The 27,394-nt window shown below is 38.9% G+C and overlaps 1 protein-coding gene across 1 annotated transcript; it reads right to left on the bottom strand.

Annotated features, from left to right (window-relative positions):
• Positions 1 to 681: 681 nt before the first annotated feature.
• On the bottom strand, positions 682 to 4,332 carry DSEL (dermatan sulfate epimerase like; the record flags this gene model as incomplete). Its single annotated transcript, XM_080611814.1, has 1 exon — positions 682 to 4,332. One exon carries the CDS (start codon positions 4,330 to 4,332, stop codon positions 682 to 684), a length of 3,651 nt encoding a protein of 1,216 aa, XP_080467940.1.
• Between the last annotated feature and the right edge of the window lie 23,062 nt (positions 4,333 to 27,394).

Genomic DNA, 27,394 nt, shown 5'->3' with positions numbered 1-27,394 from the left:
AAGTGCCACATCTCTGAGCTGAAGGAACCATATCCTATAATGATATTTAATATCCATGTCCATTCCACTTCTTGGCCTATCTGCTGAGACTGTAAATAAGAAACTAGATTCACTCAAATGTTCTGATTGTTTCTTCCTGCTGAAGGGATGTTGAACAGCCTTAAATCTCAGCTTGTGTTTATTTTGCACCACTATAGTGACCAGTGAGACACAGACAGAATGCATTAGTAAACCTGTCCAAGGGGGCTAATTACCACCATTGGGAACTGGGCCAGGCTAGGCAGTTTAGTTTCATATAAGCCGTCACACAATAATCAGATGGTAAGTACTTTCAGGAACTAACCACTTGGTCTAACTGGTGAGCTGGAGGTGAAAAGTTCCATATTCTATCACTAATCCCCTGAGCTATAGAGTTCCCAGCTGGTAGTTATACAAATGTTCACACAGCTTTTTTTGAAAGGCAGCAGAAGTAGTTACAAGGTTTTGTTGTATTCCCCCCTCCGCCCCAACCAAAATAAACCAATAAAACCCACAATTGCAAGAACTATCGTTTTCTTAAAATAATCTCTCTGAAAGTAGCAGACTGTACACATTTTACAAGAATAAACAAACTTTTCTAATATTTATCCACAAATTAGGAGTCAGAGATCATTAGTGCAAATTTCTGCTGACCGGCAGCATTTATTCTATAAACTTTGGGTATCCTAAGTGATCCATTAGAGAATAACAGATATCTTCAATCCGTCTAATCTCTTCATTGGGCATGTTTTGTTTCCAGGAATGAATGCTACTTGATGAAATTTCCCCTTCATAAGGAAGATAGAAAAGATTGGTGGAGGTGGCAAATAATATTTGGTTTAACCTAGCAGGAGGAAGAGGAATACCAAGAAAAGCAAAAATTGTTTCAGCCGTCTTCTGAGGAAAGCTCACAATATCTTCAAATTTGACTAGCTGGTAATTTGTTGGCAGCAAGACCCCATTTATTCTCAGTGCTGCTGCTGTGTTTGCTAACCATAAATAAGACAACACAGAAACCGCATTTGAATTAGAATTTGAAAGTTCTTTTCTTAATGATTCATATTCAAAGGCATAGCCTTCATTTAAACTACACTTTCCTTTACCATTCTCCCCTTTAAACATTGCAGCCAAGTGTTGTGGAACATTTTTCAAAGAGTAAAGGTTTGGCTTATTTTTGTACAACATTGAATAGATCCATGCCCGTGGGTCCCTCACTACATATAATGCTCTCATTGATGGTCCTAGGATTTCCTGAAAGAAGGGAAGCTTTAACGTCCAGCTTCCACTACTTAAACTAAGCACAGGTCGTGCATTAGGATAATAGGAGAGATGCCTTCTCAGTTCCCTAATATATTCAGCATCTTTATCTTGACTCCCTCTTGCCCTGCTTCTTTGCTCTGACAGAGATTCTCTCTTTTTTGATCTTTTCTTTTTGTCTTTGTTTATGGCAAAATGCTGAGCAATTTTACTTCTGCTGGCTTCGTATAAATGAATGTTTTGCAAATGTAACTTTGTGCCTCGAACTAAAGACTGGAGCCACCCTTGGATAAGACGAAAGTGACCATTTTGGACATCAGAAACCTTCCATTCACATGGATCTACAAAGGAATCAATTTCAAATTCAGTCTCAGGAATTTCAAGATAGGGTGTAGGTATCCTTACGTATAAGAAGTCACTGCTATTGAAAAACAGCTGTTTTAAAATTTCTGCACCAGAAGCAGGAAGTGAAGTAATGATAACATCTGGCGAAACAACAGGGTTTCCTTCTAATTGTTTGGCTTTATTGCCTTCATCATGTTCTAGCTTTGTTATGCCACTACTCAATTTTGCACAGATGGGCTGAGTACACATGCTCCACACATCCACCAATTCAATAAGCCATAGTGTGACAACCAGTATCAGGATCCAACGCAACATTTTACCAAAGGATATGTAATACCGCCACTGAAAAGCCAGTATGACCAAACTAACACCCAAAATTAACCCTGCAATTATGTTCACTTTGAATCCAAATGGGAAAACTGCCCTATTATTTTTTATCTGTTTTTTCACAGATTCAGTACCTAGACCAAACTTGGTCACTTTGTTTTCATGAACTACTTTGGCAAAACCACCAAATCCCAAGTAATCAAACCTTGTCTTTAAATTCTGATATTCAGTCACAACAGAGATAGTATTTTCAGTATTGTTGACACTGAGTGAAATCTGAAATCCAGGTTTTGCATTATCTATGAGTCTACAGTTAGAAACATTGACATAAGGGCCATAGAAAAGGTAAACAATCCTTGTAAGTGTGTTTTTCATTGGAAAGGTAACATTTACAAACTGAGTCCATCGCTTTTTGAATTCAGCAGCTTGTTCTGCCTCCTGTATCCTAGCAACAGGACTACTCCCATGATGATCAAACCAAAACATCTTGTAGTGGGCATCCCACACATCCATCATAGCTCCATTGTATTTGTTCTTAAATTTATAGGGTATGTATTTAAAATCTATGTCCAGATTATGAAAAAAGGCACTGACAGAATTAACAGGAGAGTCTTCCTCCTTCTCAATATTGTCTACTACTAACAATGTCTGAGAATTCAAGAGCAGCAAAACACGATACACACTTTTCAATTTCATTGCTGATGTGTAAGCAGATACCGCCTCACCACTCACAAACATCATGTCTCCAGCCTGAGAGGCTGTTATGATTTCTCCAGTTGAGTCTCCAACCTCATCACCAATCCACTTCAGCCACTGGGCACACTCACCAAGCTGTCCTTCCCAAGGCTGGTTGCACTGGCTTGTAGGAGATGGTGCAAAGACCAAGACATTGTTCAAGTGGCTGAGTTTAGGTCCGTAAAGAGCCTCAGATACGAACACCTGTCCATTGGGAGCAAAAGTGAAAGAGTTCTGATCAGGATGTTCATGTCCTGGATTGAAACTTCTCCACCCATCAATCCACGTATATGGTTGAAAGTGAACAATGTCATAGACAGCACGTCCACCAAGCTTTCCAGACTTAAAGGACACAAAGGTGTTTGCCTGACTGTTTGGCAACCCAGCCCCGTAAGTAACAACTCCCCAGTTAGGAAACACATGCATTTTAGCACTACCATAGCCAGGAGGTGGCTGAGGAGTGATTTCAGCAGCATACCATATAAACTCAGTGTGTAGCGTGCTCCACCTTTGTGCAGTGGATGAAACCATCGGCCCATCCTTGGGTCTGTGTTTTCTAATCTGCTGTGCCAGCCAGTTGCCAGCTCCATTCTTCAAGACGAACTTATCCAGGAAAACCAGTTGGCTCTCAGGACCATAAAACCAGTTGTAATTAGAATCTGCTATACCCACAGTCCTCTGAAAGCCTGGTAACAGGGTGGCATAGTAAAACCAAAAGTGCATCTTGAGCCAGTTATTCTCCAAGTTGTTAATACCAAAGTGTCGCTGAGCCAGGAAAACATACTGGGTTACTGACTTGGCTGTGTAACTCCCATAAGCTACTCCCTCATCCAGAGACCCATCTACAACATGATTGAGGAGAAACATTGTTTTCTCCATCACATCAACAACAGCATGTTTCCAAATATTTGCCTGAGATCCTTTGTCCACCCCTGCAACTAAAGCCCCAATAAGCAAAGCAAGCATATTGGTTGCTTGGTGGTTATGGAGAAGCTGCTTTCCCCAGGAACGAACCTTTGAGTACTCATACATTTCCTTGCTTATGGACCATATCTTCTCCAGGTATTTTTGCCTTCTCTCATTTTCCAGTGAATTATACAAGAAGTCAAAAGCAGTGGCAAATCCTGTTAGGGAGTGACCAAGTGGCACTTCATCTCCAGGTGCATTCTCAACCAACCAGTTTTTGTAGCCAGCCATTCTATCCATATATTCTAGGGCAAAATCAAATGCAGCTTTATCTTCAGGGCACAGCAAACAATAAAATGCTAGAGGTGGCAGATTGTTACCATAAATCTCATTCCATTTTGCAGCAAAATCAGCGTGCTTGGGTGGAGGTAGGTAGTATAATGGGTTAGACAGCATAGCTATCACTGCACTTCTGATGGCTCTAAACAGATGTGAATGGCTTGTATGAGCCTTCTGCCTCAGTGCCTGAACATCTTCAGCATCGAAATACAAGCTTGGATGAAGAACTGCTTTTTTCGGCTTTTGCTCAGCTCTGAGACCTTCACGTTGCTGTTTTTCATACTGATCTATATTTTCTACGAAAGTCACCCAATCAGTGTAATTGCTTACAGATTCTTCAAAAGTGAAGACAGCGAACATCGCTAATGCCAGAAATAAAGTATGCCCTGTGAACATCAGAGCCATGATCCATTAAGCAGTACCTCTTCCCCAGGCATGCATTTCCTAACAAAACACAATGTACAGATATCACACTCTGATCCAGTTAAGTACAAAACCAAACATCTTAAGGCATATTTTTAGCAGAAAAGACTTAGTGTGTACTGTACATGCCAACAGATACTCAGATTATTTGTCATCTGAGCTACAACACTGAAATAACAATGCTCTCAAAAAATTAAATTTCAGGTGCTTTGTCTGTTCACACTTGCCTCAAACACAACACTACAGCATAAATACTAAAATTAAGGAAGAAGTAAAATCTCTAAGATATGCATATAAAACACAGGTTGTGACAATGCACAGTAAGAGACCAAAACACCCTCTCTTGGTAACTTGAAAAACTTCACTTGAAAAAAGGAATTGGAGTCGTACATTTACGTTTTTTAAAGAGCTTTCAATCAGGTCAAATTCCGCTTCTACAGCTGACAAAAACTCCACTGATTACAAAATGATATAATTTATTCAGAACAATATGTTATATTGGACGAAATAGGGGATTTACAGCACTTGGAAAACAGACTCCAAAACCGAACTTACTTTCTTCAGCCTTCACCTTAGCTCAATTTCCACACACTGTCTTTCCATCTTTCTTTTTGGGACTCATGGGAGAGTGGGAAAGAAAAAAAATAATAAAACAAACCCTCTAAAAACATCAACATAGATGTTCCATGTGCTCTCTGTAGGAAACTGCTGTGCTTCTATCAACTATATGCCTCTGTCTGCAGAAAGTGTGTCTGAATTAGTAGTCACAGAGTATCGACATATTTTCAAGTCTTCTTTCATGATATCGTCAGCCAATGATGCCCAAATTTTGCCTTAATGATTCAGATAATCCTGTTCCTTCCATTACGAAGCAAAAGGAAAACATGTTTAAGAGGCAGACAGCCAAGACTTTTTTGTTAAAAGAGCAGTTTCGGGTTTTCTTCCACTTTGCGTGTTGGTTCTTTCTGTGAAAAGAGAAACAAAAGTTCTCTGAAGCTGTACAGGTGTGAGAACATATTTAAAGTACTTAACAAAGTACTGCTCACTTTCTAGGAAGGACGAATTAATACACCTTTTCTTTAACAGATCTGGTTTTTTTTTTTAATCAGCATTTTCAAAGTTGCACAAAATCTGCCACTGGCAAAACAGAAATCCAGATTGGCTACTTGAGCTCTCTTCAGTTCACCTTGTTATGCATCAGGGACTATCTTCCCATTACACTGCGAGGAGCTACCGAGAAAACAAACCTGAAACACGCAACTGAGACTAAATAGAGCTCAAATTAAAAAGAAAACCAAAGTAAAACGACACTTACACGGACACCGCGCCTGGTTGTGCCGGCGGAGTGAAGGAGCGAGGCTCGCCCGCTCAGGACGGAGCCACGCCGCCCGCCGCTGTTTCGCCCCCGCCCCGACACGAAGCCGGACGGGACCCGGGGCGGCCAGCAGAGGGCGCCCCTCCAACGCAGCCGCGCCCCCCTCCCCGCCGCTCCGGGGCCGCACAACTTGAACAAGTTTAGAGGACGAGGCCCCCGCCGTGGCCGGGACCTTCCGGTGTCCTCTCCCCCAGCGCAAACCCGTTTCTTACCGCAGCGGCTCCGGCGAGGGGCGGGGAAGGAGCTCGGGGCGGCCGGCAGCTGCCGCGGGGCCGGGTCGCTCTGCCCGGCCCGCGCGGCCCGGGGCTAGCTCCCGACCTGGGGGCTGCGGGGCGCTGCCTCGGCTGGGCTGGCTTGTGCTCGGCTCTGGCCCTTTCCGCGTTGCCGGTAGTTCCCCTTGTCTGTCCGCAACTTCGGGTCCCTGCCCTCCGCCGGAGGCTCCCCAGAGTTGATGGCGGGGGAGATGCAGCAGCGAGCACCGGCAGTGAAGCAAACTCACAAGGATATCGTTCTGGAGGGGCGGGAAGAGAAAGCAGAAGGCAGGGCGGGAGGGAGGAGGAAAAGAGGGGGGGTGGCGGAGGGGGTGGGGGTGCCTGGCAGTGCCGCCCCCGGCGGAACAGGGATGTGTGCGTCCTCCGCGCCGTGCTGCGGCGGCGGGTGGGCGGCCGGCCCCGCAGCCGCTCCCGGCTGCTCTTCTGGGCTGCGACTGCGTGAGCTGGCTGCCGAGCCCAGCCGCGCTCCTGGCGGCGTATGCCACCGCCGTCCCCGCGCCTCGGCAGAGGGCTATCAACGAAGCGGCAAGGAGCGCGGCGAGCGCGCCCAGGGGCAGGGCCAGGTCCGAAGAGGGGGGCCGCGCGAGGGGGAGGAGGGGCCGCGTCTCCCAGGCGGCTCCCGCGGCGGCTGCCCCGAGACCGCGGTGAGGGACAGCGAGGGAAGGTCCCGGTGCGGGCGGCGGGGAGCAGCAGGCACGTATGAAAGGGCTCTGTGAAGAAAAGCTGTGGATGAGGGTTATGGGGGTCGCCTCCGTGGCCGGCCCGCTGGTCGGCAGCTGCCGTCCCGCCACCAACCGGCTTCCGCGGCTCCCAGCCTGGGCAATGGCAGGGTACGGTATGACGGCTGGGATGGGTCCGGGCAGGGAGACAGGAGCCGTCTCTCCCGCGGACAGCAACTTTGTGAGTGCGGAATAAATGCATAACTGTGTCCGTATCTCGGAAGCCACGGGGATACGCAGCAGCATCTTGTTGTAGCGATCCCACTTTTTATAATTACTTCTACGCGTAGGCAATTTATTTTATATGATACAATGAAAAGATTGTCATTCGGCTTTAGCTGAAGGCTTCTGAAGGAAAGTATAAGACCGTAATGAGATGTAAAACCTTCTGCCCCGTAACTTGTTCACTGTCAGTGATGTGGTGAAGGGTCAGTAGAAGTGCTGGTTAGCCCCTCTGGTCCACCCACAAAATTCAAGAGATACTATTCCATTCTTGGTTTGGAATGTAGTTTGAAATGCAGGTAATTATTTTCACAGCCTGATTTTGTAACCTACCTGATGTGATGCCAAGCTATTCTTTGATATTGAATGCACTCTTAAGAAAAGAAAAGGTGTTAGCTTTTGGATATGTGTTTCCATTTACTATGTTTATAAACTGCCTCAGTGGGGTTTAATCATCCAAACAGCATAAATGACCACTTTTTCCCAGGCATAGCCTATATTCTTCTTAACTCACCTCCACCCTCCCACTATCTTGGAAAATACAGTTGCATATTCAAGTATTTCTTAAGCTACTCAATGTATAACTGTCTTGAAATGAATATATGAATATATAAAGTTCATACATTATGGATACTGATTCTGTTTCTTTGTGCTGTGCAGAGCACCTTAGAAGGATTAAATTATTAAATTATGCACATTTCCATCAATGATGAGCTATGTCTGGAGCCATCCTAATCTTTCAGATGTGCGCTATAGACTTGTCTTAAAAGGGAAAAATGCCAGTTATTGCCTGGATCATACTTCCCATCAGATGAAATTTGCATAATGACCAAAGATCAGCACATAATTCCCTGACCTTGAATCTGTTAAAATTCTGCCTTTCATGCTATTGGGGAAGTTATTCCAGGCAAAGGGAAATGTAAAGCAACAATAGAGGCCACATTCCTACTTAAAGTCAGTAGAAATTGAACAGCATACACTGCATTAAAAACTCCCACATATTTTCCCCTCTATTCCTGTTGTACCCTATATTGTATCCATTACATTTTTTCCCAAGGCTGACCCATTCTGGAACATATTGAAGTCTCAGAGAATGACTTCGATAAATTGTCAGGCAATTCTGAACAAGCAGAACAAGTGGAGGACTTGTATTAGGTTAAAAGCAAGAGTAAACCTCTCACAAGATCCCTTTGCACTCCATGGGACCTGTGTTAAGATCATTACATATACGGTGTTCAATTGCAATGTGATATTTGTGGAGAAGCATGAAAATGAATTATTGACTGCCCCCATATATTCACAAATCGTGCCATTTTGACAAATTCTCATTTATAGGGCAGTGAAGACATATGTCACTGCTTTTTCATTGGAAGCTCTTTCACATCGTCGAAGGTGCACTGGCAGAATACCTAAGGCTGGTTTTCTGCTAAGCCAACTGAAAACCAGCATCTTTAACTATGTATGATTTCAACTAGTATAGGCTACTTACTTTCTGCCATTTTCAAGTCATTTTGCTTTCAAAAAACTCACCAGAACAACAGATAACAATAGTAGTAGTATTAGTATTCAATTATTTTTCTATTAGTAGTTTTCAATAGTCAGCAGAGACCCATAATTGCTATACTACAACTGAGAAACAAAAACCAAAACCTCATGGATTCAACTGGTATCCAGGAGAAACAATTAAGTGATGCAGACTTCAAAGGAGTTGGATTAAGGTATTTAGAAATAGTGACCCTGGGTTGCAACCAACTCTTTTGCATAAAATGAATCTGAATTGCATTGGCATTCTGCCTTACTTGATCGCATAAGGCTGTATAAAAAGCGGTCAGTAAAATCAAGGTCACTTTCAGAACAACTGTTAATTGTGAAAGTAACTGTTAAAAGTTACCATATACGTTTTTATTGGGAGAAACATTGACCATCTGGCAACAACTTGCATTATCTTGTTACATTTTCAAATATTATTCATAACTATGAATAGCTGAAAAGCAAGGCTGATGGGCTATCAGCAGGAGAAAGATGCTGTGAAATGTCTACCAAGAAAATGAGTTTTGACTTCTGGGAAAGTGACATAACTGTCACTTCAAGTTGTTAGTATAAGAAATCACGGATTGCTGTTGGTGATATGCTCTGGTGTACCACCTCAGGGATAGCATTCTGCATTGATACCAAAATCAGCCATCTGAATGATCTTGAAAATGCTAGCAATGTTATCCTGCTTGAGTACAGGCCAAGTGCTAACAGATGGAAGTGAAGAGTAGGATAATCAGCTGGACTGCAGCAAATTATTTGCCAGTGTCAATGAGGATAATAATACAAAAGTTCCTAAATGAATGAGATGCTGCTGTGAAAAATGAGGCATTCATCCACAGACCCAGAAAAAGCCAGGTATCTAAGTAGGATCTGGACTGAGGTAACTAGGTATCCAGTAATGGTGGACTCTTAAAACTTCTGCATAACTCCTCAAATAGCAAAGGTACATAAACCCGTAAGTCTAAAGTACAGGTTTTATTTTAGAGGGATTTAATGACTAAACCTAACTGTGGCCTGAAAGATACACTTTTATTAATCTAAATCCACTCATAGATCTTATTTATTGGGAGTTCTTGAAATATACTTCATGCACATCTCCTTCTTTTACAACGCACACACACAAAAAACTCCCAACAAAACAACCATAGGGAACAATGCAGCAGTCACGAGGATCCTCTTTAATACAGTACAGTTATCTGTTAGTCAAAAGCACCCACCTTTTACAGAGAAGACATGGGTTCAATGGTCTTTTCTCCTTTAAAGTGTTCTAACAAAAATCTCTTAACTCTCATATAATCTAATCTATAGTCTGTTTCATCATACAGCATTTTCTGCCAAACTAGGGAAATGATGTTGCTTTTCATTTATGTAATCACACTCAGAAACTTACACACATAAATTAATTGTATTAGAGGGTAGGAATTAGAACCTCTGCCATCCAAGAATAGCTCACCCATTTTGCCGCAAACAGGTCATAAAATGAAGTGTGCACCTCACAGAATGAAGTATACACCACTTTCTCAGATAAGGGATCATTCCTTCAAATCCTTCCTCCCACTCTGACTGTGACAATGGCTTTTGCAATATCCAGCTCTGCTTCCTCTCTGTGTAACCCCACCTGACAGGAACACAAACAAAACCCACACCATTAGCTACTTAACTAGTTTTGGAGGGGGAAATCTGACATTGCTGATGAGCATCTGAGAAATAAAGAGAGTGATAAATAAAGTATATAAACAATTGATGTCTAAGTTCCTATCTTCTGAGGATTGAGTGAATATGGGGGAACACAGAATAGAAAGTACACAGAAAAGAGCAAAACAGCATATGGTGATACTGCTCTTACCAGGGTTTTTAATTTTTATTTTTTATTTTATATTTTTATTATCAATTAATGTTATTTATTTCAAGATTTTCTAAAATTTAGAAATGGTAACTAATTAAAAGCAGCAGCAACAAAACACAAACAAGCAAACAAGCAAGAATATCCTGGTTTTATTAAAACTAAAAATTATTATGATTAAGTTTTATCACGCTGCGCAAGCACAGTAAAAAAGGAAGTGACATTTTCTCCCCTGTTTCAAAGACTTTTCTTTCTAGTGGAGTTCAACACTGCAAGACTAGAGTAGCTATGGGCTGAAAAGTGCCTGGTGTCACTGTCAGCAGAGATGTAGGATGGAACAACTGCCAAAAGCACAGTGCTGCACTCTTTTTCTGTCCCAGCTGTGTGCTCCTGCCAGTCCTTTTATGTTGGAGCAGTGGGCAGCCTCATTGCTAAATAATTGCTCGTGCAGACACAACAGGGCAGCACAGTTTTAGGCCAGCTTAAGTAGATTGTGAAACTGTACCTTAAAAATGCCAGCTGCATACAGAGGTAATTTTAAGTCCATTCATGACTATCTCAGACTCTGCATATGAAGCAAATGGGACCATTTGTACTTGGGTAGCATTTTTATCAAGCAAAATTCATTGGAAGTGGTGTAGAAATACCGAGGATGACATTGTATACAGTGGTTGGACCTCAGGAAGTTTCTCAGCAGCTGGTTGGAACAGTGCAGCACCAAATTCTTAGGTTATCAAAATCACTGGAGTAATGTCTGTGCAGTTCTTCATCGGTGCACAATTTTCGCCATGGAAGCTCATCACCAATTGGAGAAAGGAGATTAAAACTACAAATTTTGTATTTTTGGAAGCATTTAAATATTCAAAGCTTGCTGGTTGTATTTTGGCTGTTTTGTAACCTGTCCCCACATGTTGCCGTATTAGATACAAAATATTAGCAAATTAATCGTAACATAAAACCAAAGCACTGGAAAAGGAAGGAATATTCTTTTCCCTGCCCTAGTGTCTTGGAAGTCCAAGGAATTATTGACATTAAACTTGCTCTTCCCTCCCCCCCAAAAAAAAACCAAACAAAAGAAAAAAACCACAAAATAAATGAAAACCAAGCGCATGCGCGCACACGCACACACAGAGAAACAAAACAAAACCAAAAAACCACCACCACTAACACCAAGTTCACCAGGCATTCAATTTTGAACTAGGATATGATTCAGTTTCAAACCAGTATCTGACACATTCACCAGATATATGAGCGATCAAATATATGCTACGGATTCAGCCAGAGGAGAACTTAACATCAGAATCTCCTGAGGTAGATAAGCTTTATATAACATTGCTGTAAACAGGGTTTTATGCATGGAGGCATACCTATCCTTTGATTTTGGTATAACAAATCCTATGGTTCTTCATTTTGGTGGAGGTATTTCACCTGTAGCTTTGCAATACTAATGTAAGCTCACTGTTGTGATCTCAGTGAAATATGTTCCTTTCTATTGACTTCATAAGTTTCGGATCTGGGTCTAAATCCTAGTACCCTATATCTGGTGACTTTCCACCACCAGCTGTCAATACAGTTTCTTATTTGCTAGCAACCATAAATTAGAACTATCTTAAAGAGATTTTCAGATATATGACCCAGCCCATGAAGAATGTATATGAAAAATATTTTACTGGACAAGCAGAACCTGCAGAGGTAGCAATTAAATCTTAAGACTAAAAATAAAAACTGTTATGATCTACAGCGTTGTCTCCAAGTTATATGATTAAGGAAATACTAAATTAGACATTATAGTGAAAGAATACAATTATAAATCTTAACTAAGTGTATTTTTTTTTAGTTCTATCCTGTATTCCATACTAATGTACAGGCTTATATTTATCAGGTTTGGAAGCATTAGAAAACAGGAAAGCTACAAATTGCAACCCATATAGGTATGCTCAGGTTGGCAGTAGTGGTTAATAGTATCTCCTAGTTTTGCTTTTTATAAACCAAGCAATATTTAAGATAGATATATTAAGATGATTTAATCACAAAGAATTCAAGCACTATACTTAACTGGAACACAGCATACTGCATTAAAAGGAGTGTGGGCCAGAGTAATATGTATTAGTTCACACATTATCACAAGGAAACAGGCAAGTTCTCAGGTTAAAATGGAAAATCTCAGTTTGCAGCACAGTAGTCTGAATTTACATAATACTTAAACCATTCTACCTAAATATACTGTTTTCCTGTCAATAAAGGCCACATTCATCCGATTCAGTGGGATATCTTACTTTACACAGTCCTATTAGATTAAATGAAATGCCTATGAAGTACTATGTAATGGAAAGGTGTGGTTCTACAAATGCTTTAACAATAATTAGGGCTCCTTGGAAGGAAGTGATCTACAACTCTTTACATATCTGGTTGCCTGTTCCCATCTCCTCCTTTTTCAAGGACAATATAGCTCTAATGAGCCAGGTAAGGGGACAGATTTTGCAGAATCAAAAATAATACTTGGCAAAATAAAGATTAGTTTCCAGCTAGATACTTTCCCTCAGTTTAGTTCACCTGGAATTAGGCAACAATATATGTATATGGAGGTGAGGAGCTGTAAAAGCACATATTTGGAAACTACTTTAAGGTAAACAACCTTTTTAAAGTTGATTGAATCCTTCCACACCTAGTTCTGATACTTTACTCTGCAGGAGGCATCTAGAATGCTGACTATTTTGATAATCTAAGTAAGCCTTCGCAATTTGGGAGTTAGGCATGTAAAAATGTTGAAAGTTTCAGTAAGAGCTCATTGTTGCAAATATTTTTCAATGTTATTGCAAAATATAAATTCCCGAGCACTTACAATTACTACTCAATTTTAACATTTACTTTGCTAAATTAGATTTACTTTGCTAAAGTAGATTGCCACTCGCCTCCTTTAATTTATGTGAGGAAAGTGGTGCAGAAATATTAAGGTCATAGTAATATACCAGTAAGTTGTGATTGATTTAAGCTGGATTATAGATAGCAGAGCAACCTGTGCTCTCTCTCTCAATGTGGAATATAGGGTTTCTATTACATTCTTTTGGACTTAACCCAGATCTTCCAAAGGCTAAATTTTGGGGAAGTTTCCACTTTTATTACAGATTTGCTGCTAATGTATTTTGGCCTGCAGGTTTCTTTTGAGGTATCATCTTTTGCCTTTTGAGTTTGTTATTCTGAGTACCTTTGTTGTCATTATTTTTAACTTCTGAATGCTGCCAAACAGACAGGTTATGTTTACCTAACACAGTGTAGCTCTGCACAGGGGTACCCAAGCTAGTTGTAAGAAGCTTTGCTAACTGAAATAGGTAACATGCTCTATCAATGAAGCTGTTTCTTGTGGGATCTAAGCTGATAATCAGCCTAAATATTACTACAGGGCAGTGTATGGTTCTAGCAGACCCATATTAAAGAGAATCCTCTATTTAAATTTTGCAGGATAAAGTTAGGATGCATGTTGGTCAGTCTGTAGATCACTACACAGAGAGGTCACATTGGAGGGTTCATAAATTAACAGCAGGAGGTATGAAATGATCAAATGGCTGGAACCCAAAGCTCAAATTTTAATGATGTATCAGTTGTAAATTATTAACACTGGTTGTAATTAAGACTGGAAGAGGTTTTCAAAGAATATGATGGATTCTCTGTAATTTGAAGTCTTTAATTAAGACTGGATGTACCTCTCAAAAGATATTGTAAAATTTGATAATAGAAGAGCTATCAGGAGAAATTCAAAGGTCTTAAACTCTATGAATTTTTTATCACATCAGACTTTCTTTTATGGCATTCATTCATCTAGAAAAGTGGAAGAATACAATGGACATTTATAAAGGTCATGTAAATAGGTTTCTTATAATGGCAATTGAATTGCTTTCTGTTCTGCTAACATAACTGATTTTGGAACCAGCTTGAGACCTCTCAGCAACAGAGACGAAAATAAATTTTTCCATTTTAAGCTTGGACAGCTAGGTGTGGTCCTTCAGCAGTCAAAGAACACATAAAGAGAAGAAGTAGAGCTGAAATGGGATGGCAGAAATTCACATCACACTTTCTGTCGCTTTTCTTCTGCCCTGGTTCCACACAGCAGTAGCTCCTAGCCAATACACCCTAACTTTTCTGGCAATATTAACCAACCTGAGAGACTTTCCAGACATATAGCATAGCTAGCAGCAGATAATTAAGCTATGAATGTTTCACAAGTCCACTCCAGTTTGCCAACTAGTTAACTGCCTCTTCTGCCAATGTCTGGAGTTGGTCCTGACTGCACTAGTGATTCATCAAAATATCGTGAACTTATTCAGAATCATAGAATAGTTAGGGTTGGAAAAGACCTTAAGATCATCTAGTTCTAACCCCCCTGCCATGGGCAGGGACACCTCACACTAAACCATGTCACCCAAGGCTCTGTCCAACCTGGCCTTGAACACCGCCAAGGATGGAGCATTCACAACCTCCCTGGGCAACCCATTCCAGTGCCTCACCACCCTCACAGTAAAGAAACTCCTCCTTATATCCAATCTAAACTTCCCCTGTTTAAGTTTGAACCCGTTACCCCTTGTCCTGTCACTACAGTCTCTGATGAATAGTCCCTCCCCAGCATCCTTGTAGGCCCCCTTCAGATACTGGAAGGCTGCTATGAGGTCTCCACGCAGCCTTCTCTTCTCCAGGCTCAACAGCCCCAACTTGCTCAGCCTGTCTTCACACGGGAGGTGCTCCAGTCCCCTGATCATCCTTGTGGCCCTCCTCTGAACTTATTCCAACAGTTCCATGTCCTTTTTATGTTGAGGACACCAGAACTGCACACAATACTCCAAGTGAGGTCTCCCAAGAGCAGAGTAGAGGGGCAGGATCATCTCTTTCAACTTGCTGGTCACACTCCGTTTGATGCAGCCGAGGATACTGTTGGCTTTCTGGGCTGTGAGTGCACAGTGACAGCTCATGATATGTTTCTCATCGACCAGCACCCCCAAGTTCTTCTCTGCAGGGCTGCTCTGAATCTCTTCTCTGCCCAGCCTGTAGCTGTGCCTGGAATTGCCCCGGCCCATGTAATCCAACCTCAGTAACCATTAGAAGACCATCTATAATAGTCTGTAGTAAAACTTTTAACTCAACAATTCATATATAGTATAAAAGACTTTGTTTATGGGCTTTAAGAAGTTACAGACATCTATACTGAGATGGTTTATATCAGCTAATATGCACATTCATAGAATGGATATCTTTGGCACATATGAGCAGTATTACTTTGATTCATTGTAGTTACTCAAGCGTGCTTTCTCAATAGTTCTACTGAAAGGCGGTAGATGTAATAACAAAAATATTCAGTTTCAAATATTTTTACCCTTTGTTTTTTTACCACAGAAAAAAAAAAAAAAGGAAACTGTCTCCACCTCCACACCTTTTGTAATATATGTACAATTGCAGCAGCAGCAAGCAAGCAAACAAATACACAAAGCTTGTCAAAACTGAGATGAGTTTTATTGCCTATGCTGAACCATGCCTGTGCCACAAACACAGGCAGCCAGCAAAGTATACTAGTAAGCTCTGTACCCTTCCTTCTTCCTCCAAAATCCATATGGTTTTGCAATATGCCCAGAAAACTGTCCAAGTTCTAGCTATTTCAGCCCAGAGCTCATTAGACTTGTGACAGACATGCACTGATGCTGCCTAGAATTACAAAGAAATTACCGAGAATTTTTCAGGATTTTCTTGACAGTTCTTTGTAAAGGTAAGTGATTTATTGATATCTCTGATTGATGGGATCAAAACATTCTAGACAAGCACATGAAATGTCTTGAAATTATGACAATAAATGAGCAAATTTCTAGACATCTTACCCACTTACATCTCTATTTTCCTCATCCCCTTAGCAGTTCACTTGTCAAGGGCAAGGTGCTCAACCTTCCCATGACCTCTGACACCTTAACATCCTAATGAATAAGAAAATAAGAATTTTCTGTGTACTGCTAAATTAGCATGAGTGTTTTGAATATAGTAGAAAATAATACAACTGTTCAAGCATTTGTTCTATCTTTGTTCTACCACAAAGTAAACATTTTTTTCAGACAAATCTTCAGCAAATGAGGTTGCCTGAGAACATCAAACAGGACAAATTAAAAAAAAAGTTTATTTATTTTCATAATTACAACACCTATTATTAAGAATATTAAAAATCAAAATCCTTGCCTTCCAAATATAAAGTATAGAACCATATTCAGAAAAGGAAAGTTAAAGTATCAGAAGATAGAAATTTAAATATTTCAAAGGAATTTAGCTTTTGTTTTAAACTGGACAAGTTTACCCAGACCCTAGCATTTTAAAATTTCCTTCTGGGTTCAAAGGCCCACAAAGGAGATTAGGACTGTCCTAAAAAAAATTAAGAAAATGAAGAAGAAATATTAAGCCAAGCATCTGTCATTATCATCTAAAGTACCTCTTTCCTTCCAAGATATGAAAGAAGACTAGATAACAAGTTGACACCCAGGTGACTGGTTTACATATGTCAATGTAGATGGAGGTGAGTCCAGTGTCTGGTATCCAGCTCAGCACTATCTGAAGTCAAGAAGAATCTATTTTCTACTTATCAGACATTGAATTAATCCCTTGTCATTAACAGTAAAGCAAATCCTTGTCATTAACAGTAAAGCAAATCAACATCTATTTCAGTCTCATGACATTACATTTTGAGATATACAACATATCCTTCAAGGAAATCTGTGTAAAAGACACAAGTTAGCCTATAGCAGTGGGGCTTATACAGGATCAGAGATTTGGTGAAATAATTCAGTACATCAGTCACACACTGTGCAATATTTGAAGTTTTCTTGAACTGCTGCATCAAATTTATTTAAAAAATGGAGCATTAAAAGAAATATCCTGCTATAAAAGTAGTTTATTTTCATCTCAGCAATAGCATGAGACTGCAGTTTAATGAGTAATTATTGTGATGGGGTAATGTATGACTACCATCATTATCTTCAAATTCAGCTTTATTTGGGACTCTGAAATTCGCTCTGTAACTTTCATTGACAGTTCATATATAAAAACATATAAAGAAGAGGCAGGAAGAGGAGGAGGGAAAGAGGAAAGTGTTGAAAAGAATTCTTTAATAAAAATGCTGAACTGTAGGAGGGAATGCATTAAAATAAGTTATAACTTATACTACAACAAAGCTGTATGCAGTTTAATTTATCAGCTGATTGGTTTAAATATAGGACACTGTTTTGTTCATGATTTTGTAGGTGGTAAATCTGCATTAGCTGTAGATTTTGTTTGACTCAAATTGAGGAGCAAGAGTAAATCCTAGTTGCACCAGCATAAGCAAAAAACCCACCACTTTTTTTTACAGGCAGTTTTGTGTTGGGTTTGCTTTTCAAGTCAAGTGCTACTGAGTGAAAGAAAACTGAGGTAGCATTTTCTTCTGGAATGGGAAGCATCGGAACCTCAAAACTCAGCAAATACTGTTATTAATTACATTTACTTTTCAAATTAGCTCTCTGAAGTGCCCTTTGCCATTTCTTATTCCGAAATTCTAATCAAAAGGCAAAAGCAGGCAGTCTTTGCTATAATGTTACAAAGGTAAATTGCAATGATTTTCCTGAAGAGCTTGTTTCCAGTTATCTCTAGTTACATAGAGGCCCCAGTATCACAGAAATTTTGTTTCAGTAAGAATTTACTAACTATATTGCAGTTGTTTAGAGGGCTTTGAAGCTTACTAATTTAATACAGAAATTAATCAAATTCAGTCTGTTAATGGAACCATGAGTGGATTTCCATAGTGCTTGTACTGTGTGTGAATAAGGGCACAAAGCCAAGTTCCTTTCTGGCTGAAGATATTGAGAGGCTGGTGAGAGATAACCGTTTCTCTATCCTTCACAGCAAACCCACCAGACATGTTGAAGTAGTTTGCAGAAATTTTATAATTATTTTTGTGCTCAATTTTATTTTTTTCTTAATCGAAGTTACGTTTTACTCCTTACATTTTACTTTTAGCTCCAAATGTTACCTGCTGTTCCAAACTGACATTTGAAGTATCCCAGGTAAGGTATGGTCATACAAGAACATGAAGAGACTATAATAACCACTTCCAGGAAAACAACATCAACAACATGGACACATTCCTGTGTAACCTTATCTAGGTGTTCCTGCTCTGGCAGGGGGATTGGACTAGATGATCTTTTGAGGTCCCTTCCAATCTCTAACATACTGTGATACTGTGATACTGTGATAAAAGAGATGTTGGATTTTTTTTTTTTTTTTTAAGTTATTATCTCACCAAAATATAAGCTACCACACACAGATTTTCATGCATTTTTCCTGTTGTGTGATTTCTCTGTCAGACTCTATGCAGCTCCCTTAAAAATTTCCTAATCTAGTTTATATACTTTGTAATAGATGTCTGAATTGTTCTTCATAATGCTGTACTCTTGAGAGAGGGTATTTCAGAGCTGCCAGTCTTAACAATTAGGATCTGCATTCAAACAAAAGTAAGCACAAGCACAAAAAATGGCATTAACAAGCATAAGGAAAATGGTGTGAGATGCTGACAACTAAAATGTTAAATTTTAAAAAGAATATATTTTAAGATTTCCTCTAGCATGAAAAGGATTTTTTCTTTTTTCCCCCACTGACACGAGAGAGAAAAAATGCTATGGTATAGTAGGAGATGAAGTAGTTTTTATTCCAATTTCATAGCTCCTACCTAACCTTTTTGTCTTCTATTCCTCAAGGGTCCTATCTTCTAACATCATAAGATCTGCTTTTTGTTTCCTGACCTTGCCCTTTCCCTCTTTCCCTCTTTTTCTCTTTCCCTCCAGGCTATTCACTTATTTCCATTCCACTTCCTCCTCTTCACCAGAACGTCAGCAGGGGAAAATGCAGGTTAAACAGAAGACAGAAACTCCATGTTCATAGCCTTGATTTTTACTTGGCATTACAGACAAGCTTCTGCCTTCCCTCTCTTACTACAGAAGCCAAGGTCTGTGCATTTTTTAGCTGTGCTTCTTTTGCTCTTGTGTTTCCTCTGCACCCTGTAGGCTTGGTCCAGCCTTATAATTCCCATGTGAAATGGTGCACATTTGACACTAGGCAGATAGCACTGACTCAGCCTTGACGAATTCCTTTTCTCAAAAGAAAGTAAATGCTAGAGTTTCACAATGGACTTCTTTTTAGCATTAACTTTTTTTTTTTTTTTTTTTTTAAATTACTATTATAGGTTAGAATTCACTGAAAAATTGTGCCTGCTTAAGGCAGACACCCCACACAGATGCTTTCGGTGCTGTGGTTTTAATTCAGCAGTTATAAACGAGTGCAGACAGAGTTCTGTAGAGACAGCAATTAAATACAATGGAGATGTAACTCTACTAGTTTAATCAATTCATTTCCACTTTTCCCCACTATTTGTTTTCCACAGACCAAATTACATGTTAGTTCAGGGTCCTCCAACATGAATAGCTGTAAGGAAAACTGTGATCTGTTTTATTTTTGTGTGGTTTTGTTTGCTTTTTAAAGTAGGGATGCAATAAAAGCTGGATGGTCATCTACAGGGAACATACAAATTTATAAGAAAGTCATTTATAAGAAAGCTACTCCCATTTTCTTTCATGAGACAAAATCCAGAAACCAGAGTGTTCCTAACCAGTTATAGATTAGCTTTCACTTATTTTAAAGTGATTACTTTCCCTTACATCATCTAATGGAAAAATAAGTGTAATTTATTTCAGCTTGTTTTTCAGAGTATAGGTGTTAGTGACAGTAACGTGTTGTAGTGTACTTGTTTTGCAATATCAAGTTCTTATCCATTTTTGCTCTTATAAGTACAAATAAGAGGAATGCCTTTAATAAATTATTGAGTAAGCAAGCAGAATAAGGTAGAAAATTGCAAGATGAATCAGATTAAGTCAAAAGTAAACAAGTATTTATCATTATTCCTTCTCTTCTATTAATGTTGATGAATATTCTTCCCTTGTTCCAACATAAATACATATCTGACAAAGCAATACTTTGGAAATTTTAGTTAAATTTGTATTCCTAAATGAAAGGAAGACACTAAACATAAACTAAACTGTCAATCAACGCTTTTCATGGCAAAAAGTTGGATTCAGGAACTGCTTGTTAATCCTTTTCTGGATATGAAGAAAATAGCTGAGAATTTATGTCTCAAGCTGTAATTTATCTTTTTTTTTTTTTTTAATGGGAAAGGGGAAGATTTTACTTAATAGTAAATAGTGGTTTAAACTGGAACAGTCTATCTGAAAACAGTGCATCATATTAATATTTAAAGATATATATTTATACTTTGAGAAGCATATGAATACTCAAAATGTAGTCTAATTAGTCATCTGAAAGCTATGAGAATACCTAGGCATAAATAGAAAAAATAATTTTTAAATACTAACAAACTTTTATCTTTTCCCTTTAGGAACATAAATTTTGGTTTAATAGTCATCTAGAAATGAAGTGTCTTTGTCCATCCATTGAGAAATGCAACTTCATTTGTTATGAGTCAAATGGAAAAATAAAGTTTTCAAAATCTAGCTAACAAGGAAATCAGGAACGCCTTAATTAAAGATGAATGTCTACAACTCCTAATCGGCTTTAGAAATTGCAAGATGAGGTTTATGTTCCAAACAAGTTTGAATTATGACCAATGGCACTGCATCATGTTTATCTTGTTAACTGTGTATCTCAGTTTCCATAGGAGTTCTGGGAAGCCAGCCTCGCTCCTGATGTTGCCAATGAGGAAACCAGATTCCTAGCATGTAGGGAGCACATGCTGTTAGGCATCCAAACTAGTAGCAGTATTCACCACTCGTATAACAATCATTGGCAATATCAATGACAGCATCCCTAAAAAGTCTGTTCCCAAATGGATGCAGAAAAGGTAAGCCTGGGTCTCCAAAGATCTTTTCTCAGATCTGTCATCTCAGCTCTGCCCTTATCCTCTGTCCTTTAGCTTCCCTGTGACAGAAGCAACAAAATTCAGTTTTGCCTGCTCTGCTGAGAATTCATAGACTGCTGTGTTTGAGTGCAAAACACATTCATGACGAATAGCACCATGGTATTGAACCGGTATGTAATGAGTCTTTCTAATCATGCGCTTGCCCTTCATTTCCAACAGTCAACAGCTCTCAGATGTGTGAAATGTGCAAACACATGAAGAGCTTTCCATAATTTATTTGTGTTTACTGTGAATAAAAGAAATAATGTGGCATCTCCCTTGAAAACATATATTACCTTTCTCTATTAATAAAATATTTCCCAAAGGTTAATTATACAGAAAGAAAATGCAGTCAGCATTTAGACACTGTATTATTACATTAATTAAGTCTTAATGATCACGGTCTGTAGCACTTCTGGGGGATTAATAACCAGCAGGAGAGTTGGTGGCCCAAGTCTTTTCCACAGGTCATTTTTTCCATTTATTTATTAATTTTGTAAGAAACGTTCGTAAGTCAAGGTCATTACTGATAGGTCACTTGTATAAAAATAAATGATAATAACAACAAACCCCACCTTTTATTCTTTCATTATTCTGGAATTTTTATCTGAAGCATAACATATACTCAGTCTTTAAGCCACACTACTCCTTGTGACAGCTAATATTTAAAATGATAGCAAAGAAATTACATAGATATGTTTTTACACTAATTTTTATTGTCACAAACAGAAGTTTACACAACTTTCTTCTTTCTGCTATCTTTGAGAAAAAAATGGGAAAAATTCAAAATCTACTCTTGCACTTTTTGCAATTAAGTATCTTGGCTTTTGTAGTAGTAGTAATGATTAAAAAAGCTAAAATTCTTAGACTACTGATCGTAGCACAGAGGCTATGTTTGCAGATTTATAACTCAATATGACACTGACAGGAAGACAACTTCATAATGTTTTGCTACCTTTAATTTTTTATTATTATTTTTATTTTAACCTTGTGTAGTCCTAATTATTACAAGGAGTTTTATATCTCACTTTCCAGAGACTGTATTAACTTTCCATTAATTTCTGGATGAAAATCTGTGCAATTGTTTTCCTCTGTAGTTATGTGTGACTTCGGACCTGTCTCTTCTCCTGTCATGCTTTCCTAGGCTATGTCTACACCAAGACAGTAGGGATTTCTGAGCTGTCCTGTGCCAACTGAAAACTGGAAGCTTATGTTAGCAAGATGATGGGATTTGTAAGACAACATTTATTTGCTCAGGCATAAGGCCATAGAAATAAAGTTTTCTCAACTTTCACAACTGATCTGTCTATCTTCACAGATCCTGTGGTGGTCATGATCTAGGAACCTCTGCACCATGTGCTGTTCCCTAATGCAGACTTGGCAATAGCCATTCCTGCTAGGTAAAGAAGATTCAGTGAAATTTAGATTTATGTGTAGATTCTGCTGATAATGATGAGCTCAAAAAATGTCCAGATACTTAATATGGGATTAACTAATGTTTTTACTATGTTTGTGCATATCCAGTGATTGATCAGCTGGCAGATGATCTCAGCAAAAAGAATAGTATGTAAACAACAGTTTACTGTAGTCAGTGTTAGGGCCTTTGACAGTGCATGCATATTCTCTTTGTTTTCCTTTATGTTTGTTAAAAGGCTTTCCAAGAACACAAAATCAGCTACCTTGATATCTATCTGAAAATGTTTAAGAAAATGAGTTGGAGAAAATGAGATGGCAGAGCTCAGATCTTAGAGACTGAACTGCTCCGGCTTCAGAGAAATACTACTAATGGAGCTTGAAATTCAAACACTACTTTAAAATATTGTGCAGAGTCTCCAACCTTTACTAGGTTTTCTTCATCTGTGCTTTCTGCACAGGTTTCCTCCACTGTGACTCCATTTCTTTGCAGGCAAGGCTTTGTTTCTTTAAGTTGCTATTATGCTCTGACAAGCTAAGGGAAGCTGTCACATATTCCATTTTGATGTCATCCAGATCCAAACAGAGAACCTTTTTGTACAAACAAACCATCATCCTTTCTTTTCTGCCCTTTGCTAGTGATCGGTACATATACTAGTGGAATCATAAAATCAGAATTTCATCTTTTTTTTTCTCTCTATTTTATTTTGGTTTGGTTTTTTTCCTTTATCCCATAATAGGTAAGAATGTAGCATGTATTTACTGATTTGGATGTAAAATCGTTACGTTACTTTACATATTGGGCCTAATGATGAGTCTTCTAAAAGTCAAATATTACTGTGTTAATTCTTTTCTGAGACTTGCCCGAGATTTTACAGTGCATTTGCCAGAGACTGTATATTCAACAAATACTTGGTTTCTGGGATTAAAATCAGACACATTTCCTTCTAATTGTTCAGTGCTTTGTGTTTAGTTATTATTTTGTGCCTATGTATTTTTGATGTCCAGCTGTATGCTGACTCCAGATTTGACAAGGAATACATTTGTCTTCTTATGATATTTTAATATACATGTATATATTAATATGCAATATATCTTTGCTACTAAACAGTTCTCTTTATATTAAAATTCTTTCTCCAAAACTATTTTTAAAAGTAAAATGAACAGAAACAACAATCAGCACTGGTAACTTTTCAAATAAATGTGCAAATAGAAACAACGGAATTGGCCATTCTTCATTCCACTGCTTTGTCTCTTAGGTGTTATGGCCTGCTTTCTTGAAACCTATATCTACACTAAAAGAAACCAAAAAACCCAGCAAACCTACGAAAAGCAGGTTGGAAGAACATTGCCTTTGATTTACAGTTAAACACAAAGTCAGGAAATGCAGTTTGATAGTTGCTTATGCAGCCTCCATTCAGTCTATATTTGCATCTCATCTCTGATACTTAGTAATTCACAGGTTCCAATAAGGAAATATCCCATGGAAGCATGTCAATAGAAAATGCATGATATACTTGCACCCAGAGAGGTGTATTCAGTATGTGTAAAGAATATGAAATCCAGTATTTTTGAATTTTGAGTGCTTCCTTTGCCTGAGTTAAAGTGATCCAAGTTGTGCATCATGAACTGACATAAACCCATAGGAATCTTCCTCATCTGGCTTTTCTCCACAGAAAGGAAAATGACTGTTAAGGAAGTACTGTGCAAGGAATCAAATGGCCTGTCCTACATCTGCCTATAACCCTCCCCAGAGACAGAGGTTGCTACTGCTTCCATCGTAGAAGGAATGGTGAAGGAATCTCTGCTCTAACAACATCTGTCTGAATTACTCAGAGCAGTTCACTGCTGCTTCTGCCTTCTGGAAGGCAGAATGGGAGGGGGGTTGTGGCACTTCCAAAACACAGTTTTTCCTGAAGCTGCGAGACAATTCTAATGTAAATAATAATCTCTGGTATAAATTGCGTTCAATTTACTAGCCTCTAAGAAAAGAAAAATGCAAGCAGAAAAATCTCCATCGTACCCTATGAGGATAAACTGTTAGGTTTATATCACAGGCTTTTACTGTATTCGGTACATGACTAACTACATTAGCTGACGTGCAATTACTGTCACAGGAGGAAAGGATTCTGCTTAAGCCACAGGCATTGAGCTGATTCTTTTACATCATTGTTCCATACCTCCCGGCTCTTCCTAGGATGACATGTGCTGCTACAGCTATATTGCTTGGTGAGATACTTCTGGCTATATTATGTATGCTTAGTTATTATTTTCATATCTGCCAAAATGTTTGAGCTAAATTCAAGTGTTAAAAAGACTATAACATGTTTCAGCCATTTATATCATAACTAAAAACTAAGCAGAACCTCTTTAGGTGCAAAATATCCCATTTGTCGCAGGGAAAATCCCTATTGTATTGGATGTAATAGGTAGACTGAATTTCTTGTAAGAGGTCTTTAGATAATATTTTTATAACCAAAAGGGTTACTTCCTAACCAAAGGAGTCATCTCTAGCTCCCTTTAATGATTATGATATAAACACTATCAGGACAGAATATCTTCTTATTTGCCTCTTAAAGAGCTGTGTTGCCAAAGATTTTCATTAGGTCATTATTTTAGAGATAGCGATGGAGAGATATTTGTTTGCTGGTAGAAAAATTGGCATCCAAAATGCCTCTAGATCTTATTTGTGCTAGATTTTTAATGCATCAGGGTAAATAAAACAGTAAGATTAAAAGTCTTATAATACAACAGTTCCAAATGATGGACATCAAGGGAATGCAAAAGGTTTATACTTTGCTTTAGCCTACAGTGTACTACCAGTGAATATTTCTAAACTATGAGATGAGCCAAAGTCCCTCATTAGGAAGCTGAAGATATGTATTTTGCCTTTGTGAAAAGCATCAGCCGCTTGTCTGGGAAAGAAGAGCTCAGGTTCTGAAGCTGCTGTGTATGAAGGGAAAAACCCCATGAAATACATCCACATGAAGAATAAGAAAATCTGCCTTCTATATGTTAATCTAATGTTTATGTCTTTTCTAAAAATATTTACAATAGGAAATGCTGTGCATGCCAAGTCCAGAAAGATACAATTAAACAAAATAAATAGAAAAGTTGATATCCGCAAAATGGAAAAATCTACCTAACTGCAGGCAGCAGCAGCAGTAGAAAGAACATTTCAGATGACAGAGGCCACTGAAAAATCCAAACTTGCAAATTAAATAAAATCTGAACATTTTATATCTTTCTCTGGCAGTTCATTAAAAATGAAAATACAGTTTTAGCAGATGTGCACAATAACTTGCTTTTTCCTTATTGTTGGGAGTATGGATATTGAGATTTGTAGTAGCTCCATTGCTCAAATCACATTTTCCTCAGACTGTGGAGAAGCTATATTAAATATACAAAGTCCAGACAATGCTGTCAGTTGATTCTGGGAAGCAGCCCAATATCTGACACTGGTGCTGCATTAATAGAACTCTGCACTGTGTTGAACATATGCTTCTCAACAGGCACTGTAGTACTGCTTACAACAAAGAGATGGTGCAATTATTTGCAGAACTTTATTTTTGCCAAGAAGAAAATGTAAGATAATTCCATTGACAGCCAAAAGAATTCTGAGGTTCCAGCACTTCAAAAATCAAGCTATTTAACTGTTCTAGTACAAGGCAGTATAGATTAGTATACCTAAAATCTTAATTTTAGGTACACATTGACTTCCTTTATTTCTCCCATTCACTGAAGATTTGCAAATGCTTTCTAGAAACTAGGATCCAAAGTGTCTGAAATACCTTAGTAATGCAGTTCAAGGTCTAAGGAACTCAAAACCTATGAAGCCGTTTGGAATAGAGTAGGTCCATAGAAACACAAATCTAAGTGAAACTTACTGTTTAATCTGCAAAGTAAGTTTAAGTCATCTTAACAAGGAAAATATTGCCAATCCTAATTGGCTGCAGACATCCGTGTTACCAAAGTAGGCACCCGACTTCCTCCCATGTGAAGACAGGCTGAGAAAGTTGGGGCTGTTGAGCCTGGAGAAGAGAAGGCTGCGTGGAGACCTCATAGCAGCCTTCCAGTACCTGAAGGGGGCCTACAAGTATGCTGGGGATGGACTCTTCATCAGGGACTGCAGTGAGAGGACAAGTGGTAACGGGTTCAAACTTAAACAGGGGAAGTTTAGATTGGGTATAAGGAAGAAATTCTTTACTGTGAGAGTGGTGAGGCACTGGAATGGGTTGCCCAGGGAGGTTGTGAGTGCTCCATCCTTGGCGGTGTTCAAGGCCAGGTTGGATGAGGCCTTGGGTGGCATGGTTTAGTGTGGGGTGTCCCTGCCTATGGCAGGGGGGTTGAAACTAGATGATCTTAAGGTCCTTTCCAACCCTAACTATTCTATGATTCTATGTAACAACAGTAGCAATGACTTTTCTCCTCTGCATTCTCTCTTACTAAGAGGTTTGTTGTCATCAGGGTTTTTTTGGGGGATGGGTTTGTTTGTTTGTTTGCAAATAATTTCTAATTAATATTCACATTACAACCTGTGGTGGCTGTACCTGCCTTAGAAACAGCTACAACAATTAAAATACATCATAACGCATAGCCTGCTGTGCACAGTCTATGTGGAGAAAGCCTTTCTTTTCCTGATGACATAAGTGCCTCACTTCATGATGTGTCTGAGGATTTGATATGTCACTAAGGATTTACAGA

Source organism: Psittacula echo, assembly GCF_963264785.1.
Source record: "Psittacula echo genome assembly, chromosome: 2".
In the NCBI taxonomy this organism is placed as follows: domain Eukaryota; kingdom Metazoa; phylum Chordata; class Aves; order Psittaciformes; family Psittacidae; genus Psittacula; species Psittacula echo.
This window is presented reverse-complemented; position numbering and strand designations above follow the sequence as displayed.